The 20,143-nt window shown below is 39.7% G+C and overlaps 2 protein-coding genes across 4 annotated transcripts in view; one reads left to right on the top strand and one right to left on the bottom strand.

The window, feature by feature from the left end:
* Positions 1–3,998: 3,998 nt before the first annotated feature.
* ghsra (growth hormone secretagogue receptor a) lies at positions 3,999–8,227 on the bottom strand. The gene is made up of 2 exons (XM_020654690.3): positions 6,509–8,227; positions 3,999–6,233 (listed from the first exon to the last, which is right to left on the bottom strand). The coding sequence occupies exons 1-2, from the start codon at positions 7,323–7,325 to the stop codon at positions 5,920–5,922; spliced, it is 1,131 nt and encodes a 376-aa protein (XP_020510346.2). The 5' UTR covers positions 7,326–8,227; the 3' UTR covers positions 3,999–5,919.
* Positions 8,228–9,794: 1,567 nt separating this feature from the next.
* The window catches only part of pld1a (phospholipase D1a), a 36,271-nt gene continuing 25,922 nt past the window's right edge, over positions 9,795–20,143 (top strand). The window contains exon 1 of one of the 3 annotated variants that reach the window (XM_065966285.1): positions 9,795–9,906. The gene's annotated coding sequence lies outside the window, so the exon portion shown is untranslated. Of the gene's footprint in view, positions 9,907–10,337; positions 10,399–11,003; positions 11,170–20,143 lie in introns of those variants that run through there. The other 2 variants (XM_065966286.1, XM_029281351.2) reach the window with 2 other exon arrangements.

Genomic DNA, 20,143 nt, shown 5'->3' with positions numbered 1-20,143 from the left:
AAATAAAGTCCAGCTTCTTTTGGGGAGCACTCTGACAGACAAATACTGTGCATGCATTCCACTGTTTCTATTTCTGCTGTATGCCAAGTAAGGAGATTACTACATCTAAACAGCCGTATAGATATTTGTGTTTTTCTTCCTTCTGTTCATCCTACACCTCTTTTTGTTTACCAAGGTAATTCATTCCCTCTCCCCTGCACATCCCACATCTAATAAACGATCATGATGTCTGACTCATTTAATCAAACCTCTTCTCTCACCTTTTGTTTTATTTTTCTATTTTAAAGGCAAATCATTTTCAAGAGGGACCTCTTGTCCTCATCTCTGTTGTTTTACACCTCCTCTTTTCCTCACCTAACATCCACCCACAAACCATCTTCTCTTAGAGACACCAGCCCAGTTTGTATTTAACAGATGGAGTTCCCTCATTACTTTTTACTTATCATCTGTTCATCGGTTATAATGGGGGGTTCGTTCACACTCACATCTGCTTTCCTGAACACAATGTCCTGAGTTGGTTCCGCAGACAATCTTTTGATCAGGTACCTTCAGGGGGTACTTACAGATCCTTTTGAGCCCTGTGTGTCTTTGAAGCTGTCGTAGGTGACAGAGAGGTGCAGTGCCTGTGGCCACAGAAATACAACACAAGCTGAGATGACAGAGAACACACTGCTGTGTGTCCAGAGTTAAAATGACTCCCTACTGAGATGCACATCACGTAATTGGGTGAGGCAGAGTCACATGGGGGAAAGATAAGGCTATGCTAAAGCGTCTTATATGGTTCTTAGTCAACTTTGAGTGATTATTCATCTCAGTGATGTTCAAGGGTTGTACTGGTTAAACATTTATACCAAAAAAAAAACTCTGTAACCCGTGACTTACTAATTGGCATAGACTATTAAAAAGACAATGGACGACATGAACCCTCCCCAAAAGTCAAGGCAAAACATTTGGAGCTCTCCATGCTGTCTTGCTGCAGTGTAGATCATAAGCTCTGCCTCCTCCATGTTACCAGATGGGACATAGGTATAAAATTGAAATACATTTCAAATAGATTTCTCTCAAAAGAAATCATTTTTTTATCATTAAAGTCAGTTCGTATCATGTGGATTTATGTCCAGGTGTTTCCTCTTCTAAGAAGTTTAGTTTTAATTAGTTATTTGATGCTATAAAAAGGAGTAAAATGACTGACAGCTCTGTACAAATTAGCAAAGAAGAGGAGGCACAGCGAGAGGAAACGTGAAAAGCACTAACACAAGAGTCACTTAACTTTCATTAACCTTGTGATAACTGGGAGTTTCTAACATAAGAAGCTGTTCTGCTGTGGACTGTACTGACCGAAGGGATCTTTACCATCTTATTGGTGAATTGAATGTGCGTTTCGGGGAGGAGGCAAGGTGTCAATTCCACAGCTCAACCAGACGGATCCCTTCTTATTTTTGTTTTATACACAAAAAAAAGATCAGTTTCAAATAAATATATAGGCAGTTAAAACAACTGCAGTGACATAAAACAGCTAATTCATTGTTTTAAGTGTCATAAAAACAATTGCAAACATTTTGTAATGTTAAAAATATTTAAGTGTTAAAAACAGAGTCATTCTTAAGAGGTAAAACACTTTAAAATGTCAGGATGTCTACCTGTCACAGTTGTTCCTCTGTGATCTACCTGTTGAGTCTTTTGAAAGATGATGCTTGTGATTGATTAGTTATGCCTGCAGAGGCCAGAAAGGGGCGCTGTCCACGCCAGCTGCGATGAAGCTACCAGAGGAGGAAGCGTGTTGTCTGAATATTCACGTTACCCCTTTTCAGGTAAAAAAAAAAAAAAAAAACGAATCTTTTTCGTTTTATGTGTTTAATATGTTTGCTACGATGTTCTGTTTCATATTGTAACCGAATGTTGAGTGTTTTAAAACGTTAATTTACATGTTATGACCGTGAATTGAGACATTGTTTTAAGTTAGTTTAGCTCCGTGTGTGTGTGTGTGTGTGTGTGTGTGTGTGTGTGTGTGTGTGTGTGTGTGTGTGTGTGTGTGTGTGTGTGTGTGTGTGTGTGGCTTATTAAAATACAGATAAAAGAATGAGAATGAAACTTGTAATATTTATTTAGTTTATTTGTGTAATCATCCACTTTGTGTTTATCTGAAGTAAATATTTAATACAAGACATAAGAAAGCGTAAAAGAGGTTAACTGTGTTTTAACAGTTAATATGTTTTTGGTACAGCCAACCAATTTTGATCATTTGAGTTCATTTATTGAATTAAATTGTTTTACTTTTTGCAAAAGAAGTCACAGAAGTAAATATACTCTTTTATCAACCCGTAAAATACAATAAAATAAAAAGAAGACAATTTAATGTAACTAACTCGTTGATTTCATAGAAATGCATGAAAACACATAAAACATGCAAACTGAAAGCACCATTGTTACTTTGTTAATCATTTTTTGAAAACTAAGAAGTTAAATTCTTGATGAAGACCATCCAGAGCATCTTGTCTGAGTGAGTACCTGTGATCATATGACCCTGTTTCAGGGCACAGCGCATGTCTTGGCTCCGACTGATGTTACCAGTGCCATGTCAGCGCCTCTCACAGGGTTTCAGTGAGAGGAGATGGTGACACTTTGTTGATGTTTGTGTACAGTTAATAATAGTTTGCATCAGGAAAAAAATATGTTGAAAGAAACCCAGTTGATATTTTAATGTGAAACCTTTTTTTTTTTTAATGCTTTTATTTTGCCTTGTTATTTTCTTCAGCCTATGATGCTTTTATTTTGAAGGTTTTGAAGACACTAAAAGCACCTCCTGACAATCGTAAAGCCATGCAAGTGAATGGAAAATGTCAAAATAAATGTCAAAGACCGAAATGTTTATATGTCTAAGCACCCAACAACAGTCAAGGTTAGCTTCTCCTATACGTCCCTTCCTCCTCAAAACGCTGACTTCACCACTTAGAAGCTCAGACTCCCTGGACTAAGAGCCCCCCCCCCCCCCCCCCCCCCCCAGCACAATGACTCTCATAATAGCCATAATTAAGTGCAATATCCCACCATATTTATTATTTATATTTATTCAGCACCTGTCACTTTCAACTAAATTGAATATTTTTTTGGATTATTTTGATGTATTTTCTTAAAACAATTTGTAAATCTGTATATTGGTAATGCTAGAATTGTCTAAGTTTTATATTTGGATTAGTTTTTGTATATATTTACTCATGTTAGGCATCTAAAGGCTTGCTCCTACAGTATTTCGTTGTACATTGAAAATAAAGATATCTTATCTTATCTCAAAATGGTTTGACTGAAAAATGAACTAAAATGACTCGGACGCTATAATTACCTTTTTTTTGCCTTTTATATTATTGCTGTGTGTGTAGTTCCAAACATTCACAATATCTCAAGAAGAGCGGAGAAGAATAAACTTAATGAAGACTTAAACTGAACTTAATGAGAACAGAAAACATAATGCAGCAGTTACATTGATTGCATGGACCCAGTCGTGTGCATGTGGTCGTACGCCGGTCACAGGTTATAAACATCAGCGCCTTCTCGCACCCGCTCAGGCTGGATTTTTCCCAAATATTTCCTGCTCCAATCTCACTTCTGCTCACCCTGACTTCACGTGGAAAATGTACTATGGCTGGCTGGAAACATTCTTGGTAAAGTCAGAGTCTAAAATTTGGCTGATTGCGTTCACACATGCAGCTCATCATGAAAACTTGGTTTTGAACATATGTGAAAGCACTGTAACACTGCATTATCTCTGTGTTAACTTAATGTCCTTAACTAAATATACTTTGGGGATATACGTAGGCTAAATCAAGGGGACAACCTCTGCTGCACATCTGGTACCCTCTTAGTGACTACTGTACGCTGTGCTGGACACATACTGTGTCATAACCAACCTGTTGTTTTTAGGATTTTTAGTACATTTTGAAATCATCAATTCAAGTGTCCGACCATCTTCTGTTATGTGTCTGATATATCATTCACAAAAGAAAAAGAAAAAGCAAGTGAGTTTTCCCTTTTTACTTTACAAGACTTGATCATCAACAATTACAAGAGATATTCACATACATTTTCAAAATAGGGAAAATACTTTTATACTCTTTCCATCTACATCCCGTAGATGTTAATATTCTGTCATGACATCAGTATGTACAGTCAGAAACATTCATTACCGGAGATACATTCTTTCGAGCATGGAGGCCATGTTTTGAGTTGATTTCCAGTAAAGTCTGCTGCTGTGATTTAGAACCATCTGAGTGAACTGCATTGAGTGTAGAGAATTACAAAGCATCTATTTACAAGTTCAAGCAAGCAGACCGCCATCACGTAAAGGCAGTTCAGTGATCCTACTCCATGTCCAAGTTGGTACACTTTATAAAATCAAACCAGTTTTATTTTTCAATATTGCATTATTTTTGTTGTACATGTATAAAGCAATGGCTTGTAGTATGTGATATTTTGGCATGGTTGGCCCGCTTGGCACAGTTGTGTGTGTCTTGTTTCAAACCATACACTGCAGTCCCCAATGAAAATACTCATTGTGTTCTTTACATGAAAACCTTCCATTGGAAAAAAAAAAAAAATCACAGTTCAGGCAAATCCTGAAACTTAGCAAGACAAGCAATTGTGTTTGTTAGATATAATCAGTGAGTAAATCACTGTCCTCAGGGTGTGTAAAACATATTTAAAAAAAAAGGTATGAATGGTAACTTTACTTTAGATGTCTTCATTACCGACTGTTGAACGATGCTTCAAAAAGGATAATGGAACAGAGTCAAATATGTATGGTTTCGATTTGATTAAAGTGTTCTATAATAAACAGAAAAAACAACCTGTTAACAGTACAGGTGGGACATCTATGAACCTGAGTGGGCTGAAATCAACAATGCTGCAGTGGTGCAAAAGGCACTGGATTCAGAAAGCTGAGGCGTTTATGGCCACTGACATATTTGTCATTCAACCATTCATCATTGGTTGGATGGTTCTTTAAAAGAGTTTTTCAGCTTCACAGATGTAGATCCTTTAACAATAACAAGTACTTACAAGATTAGAGACAATGATACATATGGTTTAAATGTCAGCGTATACATTATCCCGCCACCCAAACCCCCATTGGTCCTTTTTTTTTTTTTTTTTTTGGCAGCATCAACATAGCATGGACTTGAATTTCCAAGATACAGGGCATTGAGCATTTAACAGTGACGCAGTAGTTTCTCATTCTAACACTGCACATCCAATATGATGGCCAAACATACACACACATGCCCCATGTCTCACGCACAGTCACACTCACGCACACAGACGCACACACTGACCCTCTGTATCTCTCTAAATGAGTACAGAGAGGTGCCACAAGTTCTACAGTGCTTTCTTTGTCATCCAGAATATAAATACAATATAAGGCAATTGTATAGGTCGAGGATATGAATGTTTAGGCTATGTGTGTGCTTTTTTTTAGGAGCATGCACAGCCTTGCTCTTTTGTGTGTGTGTGTGTGTGTGTGTGTGTGTGAAAGAGAGAGGTTGTTTTTGTTTTTTCATTTTTGGATCTTTAGAATCACTTCAGGAGACTGTTGTGCATTTTGCACTGTCGCTCTTTTCCTGTGTTGAGTGTGCTGTATGAGTAGCCTACTGAATGGCACTTGCTGAAATAATCCAACAAGAAAGATTTAAGAAAAGAAATCGAATTTAAATTGATGCACGAGGACAATAGAGGCTTGCAGCCTTTTCTTGCTGGCGTTTTTTTTTTTTTTTTTTTACTGTCTCTTTGTCCCGTCAAACATTGCAAGTGCCTGGCGTGCAGGCCAGGTAGAACATTGTTTTTTTCCGGCCTGGCAGATAGTCGCTTTTACGCCTGCTGTGTTGTACACTTTCTAAAAGCTGCTGCCGAGTATTTCTGATGCTTTGACGTTCAAAAGCTGACTGTTGATTCCGTCCAGCCGTTCGGGCCGTCTCCCTTCAGGGTGCTGGCTGTGCGTCCTCGTGGAGGCTGGCTGTCTGCGAGGCCGAAGAGACGCGCCGCTGCGCCCCTGTACTTCCACGACATTGTGTTGTAGAGGATGGGATTGATGGCGGCACTCAGGTAGAAGAGGACCACAGATACAAAACTGCAGTACTCGGACAACACGGACATCAGTGGAGACGGGTCGTCCAGAGAGCGAAACTGCAGGTAACGACCCACGTGGAACGGCAACCAGCAGAGGACAAAAGCCAAAACCACCACCACTGTAGGAGGAAGGAGGGGGGCAAGGATGAGGAGGGAGAGTGCAAAGGGTCAAGGGTAGAGAAGGAAGGAAGTGGTTGCAAAGAGATGGATGAAGAATAAGACGAGAATGGGTTAAGTTACAACAAAATCTTAATGCAAACTGTCTTCTGTTGTGTATACTATGAGCTACATTCAAGATCAACACATTTTATTCACTCAGATTTAATTCTACCCGTATGTTTTCATGAATGTCGACCATAAGCTTGTGCGTAATTTACGCGCTCTCCAGACTTACCCAGCATCTTGATGGTCTGTCTGTTGCTTTTGTCCCGGTGTGCCACGCGGGAGCTTATGTTTGTCTCCCTGTGTCTCTGCCACAGCCGGCGGCCAATGAGGCTGTAGAGCACCGTGAGGCAGAACACCGGCATGAAGAAGAAAACCGAGCTCAACCACACCATAGCCCCCATCAGACCCGACTCCACCGCGTAATGCGTCATCTTACACTCACGAGTGTCCACCTCCTCCAGGGAGTAAACAGTCTCATTCATCCCAGAGCTGTCACGTTCCACCCCCACCATGACGAACACGGGCCCCGCACTGAGCAGAGACACTGTCCACAGCAGGAGAATGAGTCCACGCACTCGCCTTTTGGTCACCACGGCCTTAGCGCGCAGCGGGAAACAGATCGCCAGGTAGCGCTCCACAGACAGAGCGGTGATGCTCAGGATGGTGGAGTAGGTGCACGACTCTGACACGAACTGAAAGAGTTTGCAGAGCGCGTCGCCGAAGCGCCAGGGCCTGTACCTCCACATCCGGTACAAGTCCAGGGGCATGCAGAGGAAGATGAGCAGGTCTGACACGGCCATGCTGCACAAGTACAGGTTGGTGGTAGTGCGCATGTCCCGGTACTTACTCACCACCAAAATAGTCATGACATTCCCTGCCACCCCGACCAGAAAGAGCAATGTGCACGCGATGGTGATGGCCGTGAGAAGAGGGATGGAGTAGTAGTTCAGAGGAGGCCAACCGAGGTCAGTGTCCCCTGTTGAGTTGAGAGTCTCCCAGCTGCAGTTTTGGGAGATGCACTGCGACTGATTTGGCCAAGGGGGCATGCTGATGCCGTGCGGTTATTCACGGGGCCGTACCTGACCCTTGCTGCTAGAGACACTCCAGGTCTGGGACTCTTTAAGCCCCTCGGCACTCGTTTTGACTCCCATCATTAGGTGTAATGGCAAAGATTGGCTGCTGTGCGTAAAACCAAAATCCTTGAGATCTTACCCTGAGTCTGAGATCCTACAGGGAACAAATAGTCCTCTCCAGAAAACCAAAACATATATTTCAATACGATCAGAAAGTTTTTCTTCGCTTGAAACCAACATCCTTAGTTGTGCCAGCTACAAAACAGTTTGCAATAACATCTGTGCGCAGACATCACCAGGTAAAGTCAGGTGTATTCCAATCAAAAGAGATGCAAAAGGAAAATAAAAATAAAAAAGCACAGACATCTGTTTCCCAAAAAAAATCTGAGAGAAAAAGACAAGTAATATCCGGATATCTGTTTATGTTCATGGGTTTACCTTTTGGAAAGTAATAAAACAAACATCCTTAGAACGTCAAAGAGGACCCATCAGCAGCAGCGCTCCCAAAACAAAACAGAGGCTCTGTTTACGACGCACACCGTGCAGCATGCGGAGGTGAGTCACTGGCATGCGGGGTAGTAATGATGCGGCAGCTGCGGGAACATCTGTCCTGGGAGGGTGAAACTTAGCCACACACCAACGGATGAAAAACAACAGTGAAAACAATCACTGTCCGACAGAATGGAAGCAGTTTTGCCAAAGTCACAAGCACCACAAAGGAACGATGTGCTGTCACTCTCAACATAATCGTGAAAGTAAGACTTCAGTGGCTTCAAGTTGAATAAAGTTGTGGAGAATGGGGAAAAAAAGAAATCAGCCTGGATATCCAAATCTGTCCATCTAGTGCTGGTGCGCATTCCTTCTGTGTGTCCAGACTCCCAGTGCGCAAAACATCATACAGCCCACAGGTGAAGTGGTGCTGCTCAAGAGAGGCTGGTGTGTGGGGTTGCTGTAGTGAGTTCAGTGCTGCAACGCCACCTACAGGTGCTTTAGGGCAGTGATGACTGGGTGCTGATGCTCACCAGTTTCAGAGAAGCGAGAGAAGGGGAGCTTAAAGATTGAGAGGAGTGACCTTTTAGAAAGTTCTTCAATGGGAGTTATCCATGATTTGAAACTCAAAACAACAACCTATACTGCAGGAGTTTGGCTTCGCAGTGAATCCTGCGTAGAGGTGAGTAAAAATGTATTATCCCTTAGAGGTCCATTTATTGGCAATATTAAAATATTGATAATGACACTTTCTTCTCCCAGTCTCCAATCTCCCAGTTAAGGTGCATGAAGTAGGCTATACTGCCATGTCTCATAGACTATATCCTCCCTGTTCTTTATTTCACAGATGCCCTCTGCCTAGACAACATATTCACCTTTAAATAAAATCGATTTTGTTTTTGGTCAGTTTGAAGCCCTCTGACAATGAAGACGATCAGCAGAAGTCAAGTGGCTAAGACACGATAAACTACAAACTAGCATTTTAAAGACCTATGCCCAAAATTACCAATGTTCTTGAAAAAAGCTTATATTGCATCTTTAAAGCTGCACACCTCGTTTCTAAACATGAATTCGCTATCTGTCCTCTGGGCTAATGAAACTAATATTTAGGCTAGTGAAAATAAAGTGTATAGGCCTTTTAGCCTGCATGAAATCTTTTCTTAGGGTTTTTTTTTTTTTTACTTAGCCTAATATTTTTATGAATTTATTTTCAAGTAGATAAACAGTATAGCCTACAATCATTTAAATTGAACTGTAAACAGGCTTCATATTGGAGCCTGTTACTCTGCTAGTAGTACAAAATTATCTGTTGTGCTTTTATTTTTTTCTCCATTTTGCTGAAAAAAAACAAAAAACGTAGCAACAAAATTATTTTGCCATACATTAGTGGCAAAATACAAGTTTGAAGACTCATCACAACACACACCAAAACACTGTAAAACAATTAAGTAAACTAGCATTGGCCAGAAGGCCTGTGTACTTGCTAACATAACTAGCTAGAGTAGAGTGAACTAATAAGTGTGAAGTTTGGTTGAATCAGCTTCTATACTATTTCCCTCTGTCAATTAGTGCTTTCTATGGCATTATGAGATACAAGGCCTATCTTAAGGTAAGATTTCATAAAACTAAAGTTGTAATGAGTTTTGATGAAATTATAGTTCACATTAGGCCTACTGATGTTCTTTACAGGGCGTTTGCCATAAAAGAAAATACATTTTAACATTGTTGAATTGTTGGACTTTAAACCTTAAATTAACTAATAGGCTCACTTTAATTACATCTTGCTTGAGGCCTTATCATAATAATGTAATCACAATGAGAATTTCTATTTTTTTACTGCACTGACGTGATCCTCAGGATTCACATATTGTTATCTCTTTGCCCTTTGTGCTGTGTTTACCAGGAGACACCATTATGTTTATTACCACTGAATCACGATATGAGAGAGGCAGAGAAAGAGCGAGATTAAAAACGAGAGAGAGAGAGAGAGAGATACAGAGGTTGGAAAGAACACATGCAGGACAGTTGTGTCTTAGGAGCTCCTGAGGCCATTTCATTCTACCTGGTAAGTTTGTTTTATATAGCTAGATGCATATGTGTAGATGAGTGTGAGTTTGTTTGGGCGATGGGCCTTAAACTTAACCTATAAATCAAGTATTTTGAGTAATCCAACTCTAAAACCAGTCATATTAAAGCAGAAAAAAAGTACAAATTGGGACTGAAACAACTGAAAGATAATTTTAGTAAGCAGAGCTTTTTTTCTGTTTCGTCCATTTATGGCTGTGTACTGTCGCTTGTGTATATGAAATCAAGGTGTCCCATATTTTTCCAGCAGCTCATCTGTGTTTAAAAAAAAAGAAGATTTTACTGCTTCGTGTTCTGCTCATGTAATACGCATACCCCTTCACTTTTCCAGGCCTCTTTCTCAGTGCTTTTTATGTATATTTATCGCAAGTGTGTCTGTCAAAGGTGGTTAAAACTCTTGTTTCTTGATAGGTGTTCTGGGTGTCATTTCGCCGGAACGGGATGTTTACAGGGTGTGGTAGTGGAATACAGGGTAAAGTCCCTATCATGAGTACACACGCACACACATTTTCAAGCTAAAGAATGTGAAGGAGTGTGTTTGTTCTGTAAGTCAGGTGATACATATATTCCTCCACAAGATGGAAGTAGAGATCTCTTATGATTTTAGACTCAAAACTATGTATCAGTGTTCCCGTATTACTGATCAAAATCATGAACATTTTACACTGAAGTTGTAAAATAAAGGAAAAAAAGCACAAATCCACACTACATAATCAAATGTGTGCAGTTAATTTTCTTTTTCTTGTTTGATCTAAATCATAAGCAGACTCTCTTGTGTTTTTACCACTAATGCTGAGGTCATCAATATTCAAAAGGCACACACTCGCTCACTCACACTATTTGTAAAAGAGAAAAGTGTGAACTGATGAGAGATAACAGGCAGGACCAGTATTAGTATTTTCTCCCCAGAGGACTCCTCCTACTCCACCAGAGTGCAGAACTTCACATTCATCCAATAAGAAAAGCATGTGGGAGGAACTTGCTCCTGCAATTGGTGCAGAGTTTCACAGCTCCCTCCCTCCCTTCCTGAGGAGTTGCAGAGAGTTCCCTGTTTAGTTTTTTCTCAGTCTCACTTTGTGAGTTGCAGAGGAGAAGGAAGACTTAGCTGCCTGCTGCTTGTGTACGTCATTGTCAGTCAAGTTGGAGAGTGCGTGTGTTTAGCATTGTTGTCGATTCAGTTAAGCAGTGAAGTGGATCAATGAGACTGAGCAACATGTGGGCTGCACGTCCACAAAAAGAGCAGGTTGGTAATGTCTCCCTCTTCTTTATTTGTCTCTAAATGTGCTCTGTTCTATTTGTGTCCATGGGCCAGGGGAGATATATGTCTCTGTGGCCCTCCTTAGGATCATGTAGAAGAATGTGCAGTATGCTTGTATTTTTTGTACTCGAGTACAGTTCTTTTTTGTTGTGTTGCTGCATGAAAGATGTTAAGCTGTAGCTCTGTCCAGTCATGGTGGAAAGATGTGTGTTTCTTTGGTTCTTAAATTGAGTTTGTGTTTTTTTTTTTATCAATGAAAAGCTGCAACAAGTTGTCTGTACTGTACTGTCCTCTCCCCCCCACCCCTCCTCACACCTCTTTGTGAAAGTTAGTCCCTGCAGCTGGAATGTCATGCGAAGCCTGGAGATATTTTGCTTCTCTTTCTTCACTGCTCACTCATACCAAAAACCCTCCCCTTAACTCTCCCCCCTCTCATCTCTTCTTATGTTGTCTTAGCAGCTGATACACATGACACTGACCTCTGGCATTCAGTAGTCTTCCTCTTGCACAGGCAGTTACCCCAATACTGTGTTTAACTGTATCGGCCCGTTTCATGTGGTGTTATGTTTTCCCCTTTGTGATCAGTCATTAATCTGGTCAGTGGAAGAAGACCAAGAGTTTAAATCCATGACAAACTAGTTGTCTTATGTTGAAAAATGTAAGCTATGTATCAAGAGTCTTATCCCCTGGCTGCCTGTGCACTTTATCTTCTTGGGAAATATTTGAAGGATCTGGGAAATCTTTTGCACAGCAGGCAGATTTAGTGCTTCAAATTTGTTCCAGATGTGGACTTCTGTTTCATATGCTCGGTCAATATTTGGAAAAACCCACAAACCCTTTTGCAACTTTTTAAAGATAATAATTCGTGTAATAATAATCTAAACTGTAAATCTGTTATTGGAACTTACATTGTGGATCTGCATCATAAAACTGTTCCCAATAGCGAGTCTTGAGCTGTTTTCACACATGCACTGAAGTCCTGGAAATTTCCAGAAATCTTCAAGGTGAGCAACATGTGTGAAAAACAAATGGCTGAATATTTCACTCGGACTCTACTCTGACCATATCTCTGCCAGCCCCATAGTCAAAGTATGATAAGCCAATATGTGAACACAGCATGTAACATTCAGAAAAAAAATACCATAAGCAGGAGAGGGTGATTAGGCAGAGGTGGACGAGGTTATTCAAAATTTAACTCCATTAACACTTGATCTGTTAAAAAATACTTTAACTTTAATATCAGTTTATCATTCAATTCCATTGATCATTAACTGAAGTTAACGTTAACCAGTATTATAAACATCAGTTTTTGCAATAGCATTAGCGAATTGCTAATAGTTAATAGATTTGAGATGCCCGTATTTAATTTAGTTTTTGGTGCGTAGGGACTATTTTTGGAGTTGAATAGTAAAATACAGTTTCACCTAAAACATTAACTGCCTTGTCTTTGGATTAACTGGAACACAATACCAGTTTGTGTCATCTTATTGGGTTGAAAATAAAGTTCAAAATACACCTGGCGAAGCCAAACCTGTCTTTATGGATTTCTTCAACTTGACATAGTCATTTTGATGAGCCGATCATTTCAGTTCAGAGCAAATGTCCTGTATACTTTCAGCTCTGTTAGTGTCATGATGGCGACTTGGAGTCACATAGGCGGTCAGAGGAGAAGTTGTGCTTTGGTAATTTCCAGGCTCTGACTTGGTTGCCGTGGTAGGCCTGAGTCAGGCTTGGCTGTAATTCAAACAGAGAGAGAGCAGTTCCACCACTCCATCAGCACAATGATGCCTTGTTTTACCGCCAGCAGAACACTACTCTGGCGCCGATGACGCTTTTCTCCCGCTCCTTTTCTGGCATCAACTGTATGTCTTGCTTTCTCTGCCTATGTGACCATCGCGATCCCCCTCTCCGTGGTGCGAAGGATTAGATAATAGGCAGCTTTAGTGTGGGCAGAGAGAGAGAGAGGTGTCACAGACCTCTCTTGTTGCTTCTCTCTCCCTCCATCTTCTTTCTTTCTCTCTCTCTCTCTCTCTCTCTCTCTCTCTCTCTCTGTTTGTACCATCTGCGCCATGTAGAGCTAGGCACGGCACAGTCTATAAATGCCAAGTTAGACTTATTACAACTATATGCATACTATGTATCAGCGTGTGTGCACCTGTTAACATAAGTGTTAGTCTGTTACGCAGACGATGTGGTGGTGTACATGAACAATAGTTTAAAACATTCACTTTGAAATGCCAAGATGTCCATCACACATCCAGGAATAGATGATGCATGTCACAAGTTATATCTCTCTTTTTCTAACACTGGATAATCAGTGACAGCACCTCTGCTGATGTTGACACAGTAATGCAGGCCGCCTCCAGTGTTCTCTTCAATAATTTGACACTTTCCAAATATGACCAAAATCAAAAGCGTTGGGACAAAAGAAGGAGTGACAGCTATAGTTTAAAATAGAGATATGAAGAGTTCATGTGACGGATGTATGAGAGTTTGTTAGAGATAACTGTAAAGTCATATCTGGATATTACCCATTGATTTAAAAAAGCAGCTATGACTTATCTTAATGACTAATAGTTGATCACGATGTCACACCTTTACAAATGAAATAGCAAAATCCTGCATTACAAAGTGCAGCTGCTACAATGATATTCAATGCTTCCTAAAATTTATGCTAAAATCTCATAATTTGGCGTCTTCTTGAAGGATTCTGATTGAACCGTTGTATGATTCCCAGATAGATCAGCCCCTTTTCTCAGAAAAAAAGTACCAACCTGTATATATGGCATTATAATGCAATATAATGAAAAAGGACAGAAAATTCACACATAAATAAATCAAACTGATTTTTTTCTTTCCAAATTATTTATGCCATTTCACACTGCTGTTCCATTACACAATCAACATGTTTTAAAGGTTTCCCAACAAAACCGGATTGTCATTTTTAAGATGTAGGATTTCTTTCTTTGTAATGTCACGATATTTCTTTGTTGTTTTCTTTGTGTTTCCTCCCAAAACACCGCATGGGAGCTTTGCTGGAAACATGATCTAGGATCAGCCATCAGAAGTGATTAAAAATAAGCCACAATTTTGATCACCATTACAAGCTGTGTAAACAGAGCTGTCTCTTCAGTGTTCCAAATTCATGTTCCAAAACATCTTGTTCATAACATTAACAGACAGAGAAATGGAGATAAGATAACAAATAAGGGAGTAGAGTGGAAATATGAACACCATCAGCCCTGTTTGAGGACATTGACTCTGTTTCCTTGTTCAAGTGTTAAAGGTTTGTTGTAGATCTCATGCAGGGTTAGTAATTCAGCTGCCAGCAGTTAACACAGCATGGAAACTTCCCACCTTTCACACTTCATCATACTGCTCCCAAATCACCACAATAAAAACTCTTCTGGTGTCACAGAGATGATGGATGTATGGTAAAGGCTAGGACAAAAAGTTTTGGGATAATTGTTCGAACAGGGAACATTTTCTTTGTTCATTGCTGATTCTTCAAGCAGTTTGAAAAACACATTTGTGAGAAGATGACATTTGTATGAAGATGTAAATGAAATATTAACATCACAAAGTTGTGAGAAATAGTCTTAAATAAATGTAATCCACGAAATACAAGACTGTGAATCAGATTTGGTTGCGAAACAACTTTTTGACAGAAACAGCAAAGCAACTGGTAGCAGATTGTCGTTTCTGTTGGTCAGTAGATTCCACCATGGCGGGGTGACCTTGTCTTCGTTCCCATCTGTCCCTCCCATTTCCCTGCACTGTTACAAAAACAGGCTAACAAACCGGACAAGCATATGTTTCTGTACAGTATAATAGAGGAACCAAGTGATTTTAGGGGATACTGATATCGATATTGAGGAGGGAAAAAGAATCTGATACAGATATATCAGCCGATATCTTTCTTAGATCTATTTTTAATCTGTAGAGATAGAAAGATAAATATATTCACAATTCTTGTGTTGATTGCTTAAATATGAATTCAACACAAATATATATTAAACACACGATGGTCACTCAGCTGGACAGTAACAGCGCATGTATGTGCATTAACTGCTTGATTATGCTTTTTTTTAAAATCCATATAGCGCCCTCTGCTGATGACAGCCAGTAAGATAACTGCCTTTGTAAGACAATGATGCTCAAATAAAATGCTATTTGACTGGAGAATAAATCTAGTAATATCTGCGATAAAATCAGCCGACACCGATAGTCACTGCATATGCTAATATCCAATATTATCGGCTGGCCGATCAATCAGTCAGGCTCTAATCTAACTTGTAATCCCGAGTTTTCTAAACTCTACCCTTCACATGTTTGGTTTTCACTCTCTCAAAGTAGATTAATAGGTCTAAGTGGCTGTGAGAGATGAAAGAATCAACTTAAACACATCATTGATTGTAGATTAACCTCGTGTAACCTACAGTGATTGTTTAACTTTTGGTACCACTCTCCGATGGGCCCGAATGTATCATTAACTCGTGTTTTATTGATATGGGTCATCATACAAAGAGCCCGAGCATGAGTCACTTATAGTTCAGTGTTTTTAATGATCAACATGCAGTTAAAACAATCAGTATGGTGTTGCTAAAAGGGCTTTTGGCTAACCCTGTTAAAACAGGCCATCAGCTAAAGTTAGCATGTCTGTATATAAAGGTATCAAAATATAAAAGCTAAATGGCCCAAATTGCGCATTTCTGCTGCAGTGATTCATATGTCAACAATTTGATGTTTTAGTGATTGACCTAACCATGACTTAATTATGAATGATCCTTAGAGGTGGTGAGGCATGTTCTGTTACGTTCAGTTTCACAGAAAATGTGTCCGTATTTTCTCCCCCTTGTTTTATGTTATTGTTTAACTCTAAGCTAATACAAATACCCTCTGTGTACAGAATTAGTATACCAATCAACAATCAAAATTACAAATCACCAATTTGATCTTTCTTTGTAAGACAGTCCATCACTATGCCAACCTTCTGCTCTGTGAGGGACAGATCGAGAGAGCCTTGTTAATATAATCATCAACTAGTGCTGTGCTGTGCTATGGAGCTGTGTAAAAAGATCAGAATGTCTAGAGGTTTAAAGCATATACTAAGGCGTTAATCTCCAGCTGCTCTTTAACCTTCTCTCTCACACCAGTACACATACTAGAGATGCAACACTACAGTCGGCCCACAGGTCAATACGGTTCTAGTGAATTTAACCAAAAAGTGTTGCCAAACTTTCCAAAGTTTTCAACTAGTGCAATCTGTTATTCCAAAAGAACTCCTGAAAATGTAAGTTAAATATTACATCTCCAATAATGGATTTGGTTTTTATCAGAATTAATGAAGGCTGGTCCGTGCGTAGTAATGTGTAATAAAAGTAGTAATATGTTTTAAATGACTTTCTGGTGCACGGTGAGTGACTACATTTCCTGTGTGTCTCATTAAAAAGATTGAAGAGCTCCCACTTTGCTTTAATGATACATCATTAATTTCTCTCTCTGTGCCACAATCCACCTAAGTTCTTCTAGCTGTCGGGATTGTTACATTTCTTCTTCTTTCATTTCACCATGGGTTTATTCCAACTAAGTGACATTTAAAAAAAACCTTTTACTGACATCATGTCTTGACCGATACTGATTTTAGGGAGAAAAAAATCTATATAAATATATCGGCTGATATCTTTCTTAAATCTATCTCCTATCTTTATGGATGGATAGAAAGAGATACATAGATGGATCGGTCAGACATACATACACATTTATTGCATCGATCCCTCAAATGCAGTTATTAAACTGCACTCATCAAAAAGATTTATAATGTGGACAAGATTTGTTTCATCAGTTTGCCAGAATAATAAGAGTGCACTGAAACACTAATTATAAAATATTTATACAAACTATATAAAAATAAGTAATCAATTTAAATTGAATGAATCTTGTTATATCCGCACATCTGTGATAAAATTAGCCAATACAGACAGTGACATGATATGCCAATATTGTTGCTGGGGCAATTTGTCGGTCGGCTCTAGTAGTAACAGCAACTTCATTTTGACTACAGAATTCTTAAATAACAAATATTTCATATTCTCATTATGTACTTTGTCCACTGTTTAACCTAACAGTATGAAATCTGTTTTCAAACTAACAGTATCAGGTAAGATGGTGTTGATTCACCTCTGTATATTATTCCAAAATAATTACAATGATGGACAGGACCAACAAATATGAACAAAGTTGGCATAAGATCCACTACATTATTAAAGACAGTTGAGATTTGATGTGGTACCCGGACATTACTTTAGTTCTTTCCCAAAAATTGCACAAGTAGATGGAGATCACTGCTGCTCTTCTTTCCTATTTTACTATTCTGAAAGTAACTTCTCAGTTAGTAGATATCAGAAGAGGTGGGAGTGTGGTAAATCAGAATGCATCCTCAGGGATCCAAACGGTCTCTTTCCATTTTTGTCGAGACATTATCCAAATATGGTCAGTCCCTTTTGAGCCCATGTTCTGAAGTCTGTATCCTGTTTTTTTTGGAGTAAACTCAGAATCTTCTTTAATTGCTCTCAGTGAATTAAGTCCTTCCTTTTACAGTTTTAGTAAAAGTATTGTCGATTACTTGTGTCCTAATCTTATTCTCTGTACAGAAAGGTATTGTTTTTATTCAAACATTGCACATATAGTTTTTCTATTGATTTCCACCTTGTTTCAGAGTTATCATTTAATGAAGTGCCTATTGATTGTGTTTGGGCTACATAATAGTTCTTTAGGTTGGGGAGAGTGGGTCCCTCTTTCTCTTTAGACATTTTCAGTGTCTTCATTTTAACTCCAGGTTTTTTTCTCATCACACAAAAATATGTGTATCATGTTTCCCCAGTTTTAAAAACACTTGCACTTATGAACACGGGTATTGTCTGAAATTGAAAGTGAAATGATACCGGTGATAAGACAGACTGTTTTCCACCTGTTCAGAGCCTGCCTAATTTGTGCTTCTAGGTGATTGAAATTCATCTGATATAGTAACTGCATATTCTTTGGTATCAGAGTTCCCAAGTGTTTAATACTTTCCATGTCTCGTTTCCACGAGTATCTGTGTTTCATCTCTCTGTTAACAGGAGAGCCTATAGCACCATGGCTTCTCACTTCTGCTTATTTAGATCGTATCCTAACGCTGAGCTATAATTTGTAATGATTTGCATAAGTGCTAATAATGGTTTACGTAAGTATCGCCATGACAACAGGAAAGGAAGCAGGAAGTTCTCCATTCGACTGAAGTAATGAGATAACTCCCGAAAAACCTTTAGCTCCACTCACCATCTCTTTTATTTTCTGTGGCATCATGCTGTACCCACAGCCACTATGACGAGTGCTCTTTATGTGCGTGCTTATGTTTAACACACGTGTGCAGACATTCAGACCACATGCAGAGTTCCAGCCCCCCAACATTGCTGTTAACCTTTGTCTGGGTCAACTCCTGCTGGGGGGGGGGGGGGGCGTCATGGATATTCTTGGAGAAGCTGTAAATACTTCTGCTGGAATTCAAGATTGCATGCAAAAGCTCATTCACATGCCTACTAAGACTATAATAATAATTATGAATGGGGCTCCAATTGCCTTAGCCCCGTGGTTGTGTTGCAAGCCCCATGTACAGAGGCTATAGTCCTCTTTGCAGCGGATGTGGGTTTGAATCCGACCTCTGCCCTTTGCTGCACGTCCACTCTCTCTTCCCAACATTTCCTGTCTCTCTTCAGCTGTCCCATCCAAAAAAAAAAATGCAAAAATGGCCCCCAAAAAATAACATTTCAGTTCACAAACATGTCACAAACATCTCTATTCTTAATACTATCCTCCAGCTATTCTCACAACTTGATCAAATGTCAAAGAGGCTCACTCCGTGTAGGTTGGATAAACTTCCAGAGCTGCAATTACATCAACCACATGATGTTAAAATAGTCTGGAGAAGCTTTGTCATTATCAGAAGTTTGAGTATTGCCAAGTAAACATTAAAAACATGTAGGCCTATTCACTGCTTCTCCAAGCGTGTGGCGCACCCCCCGCAGCACAAAATATTTTACTCCTCCAAAGAGGGGCACGACAGAAAAAGCTTGAGAACCACTTGCCTATAATTTTGTTTTTATTGAGTTGCTTTACAGCGGGGCGCCGGTGGCCGAGTGGTTAGGGCGTGCGTCCGCATGTACAGATGCTGTATATTCCTCGGAGCGGGTGACCCGGGTTTGGGTCTGACCTGTGGCTCTTTATTCCTGATTTTCTACTCTATGACCCCTCCTCCCCCCAAAGAAAGTAGTTATTGAAGTTTGTAAAGATACTCTTTGTAAGATTACTTTTAAGTTCTCATTGAATTCTTTCACACGTGTCTCTATTCAGGAATCTGAGAGAATGAATGAAGAGAGCGAACTGTTTCTCATGAAACACAGACTCTGGGTGACTGCAGGCAGCTGGTGACTGCTGCTGGTGACTCGTCTGACTGTGTGAGCGTGTTACAGCTTGTTGGTGCAGTGAGAATGTTTACCGTCAGCCTGTCATCTGTTGGCATACAGGCTCAAGTGTTACTTTCTTGTCGTGAACATTTTTAGCTGCGAACAGAAGAATTCAGCACTGTGCAGAGAAACAAGTGTTAAATACCTGTTTCTTATATTAGCTGGATGTATTTGCAGGCTGTGAGGAGCAATGTTCGGCCTCCATGGACACATTAACGGGCAGTTTGTTTGGAAATGAGTCTGGCACGAGTAAAGTTCTTACTGATAAACCCTGATGAGTCTGAATGAGAGTGATTTATTCTCTTTTTGGGGCTCCATTAACTGTAAACACATTGACTTTTTCTGTGTTTGTATTTGTTGCCACCCTGACTTGGACCAGACTAATGTTCTAAAAAACGATGAATCACCGAAAACCTCATCCCTTTGGTGCTACTCCTCCCTGTTCTCAGGGCAAA

This window comes from Labrus bergylta, chromosome 18, assembly GCF_963930695.1.
Source record: "Labrus bergylta chromosome 18, fLabBer1.1, whole genome shotgun sequence".
In the NCBI taxonomy this organism is placed as follows: domain Eukaryota; kingdom Metazoa; phylum Chordata; class Actinopteri; order Labriformes; family Labridae; genus Labrus; species Labrus bergylta.
This window is presented reverse-complemented; position numbering and strand designations above follow the sequence as displayed.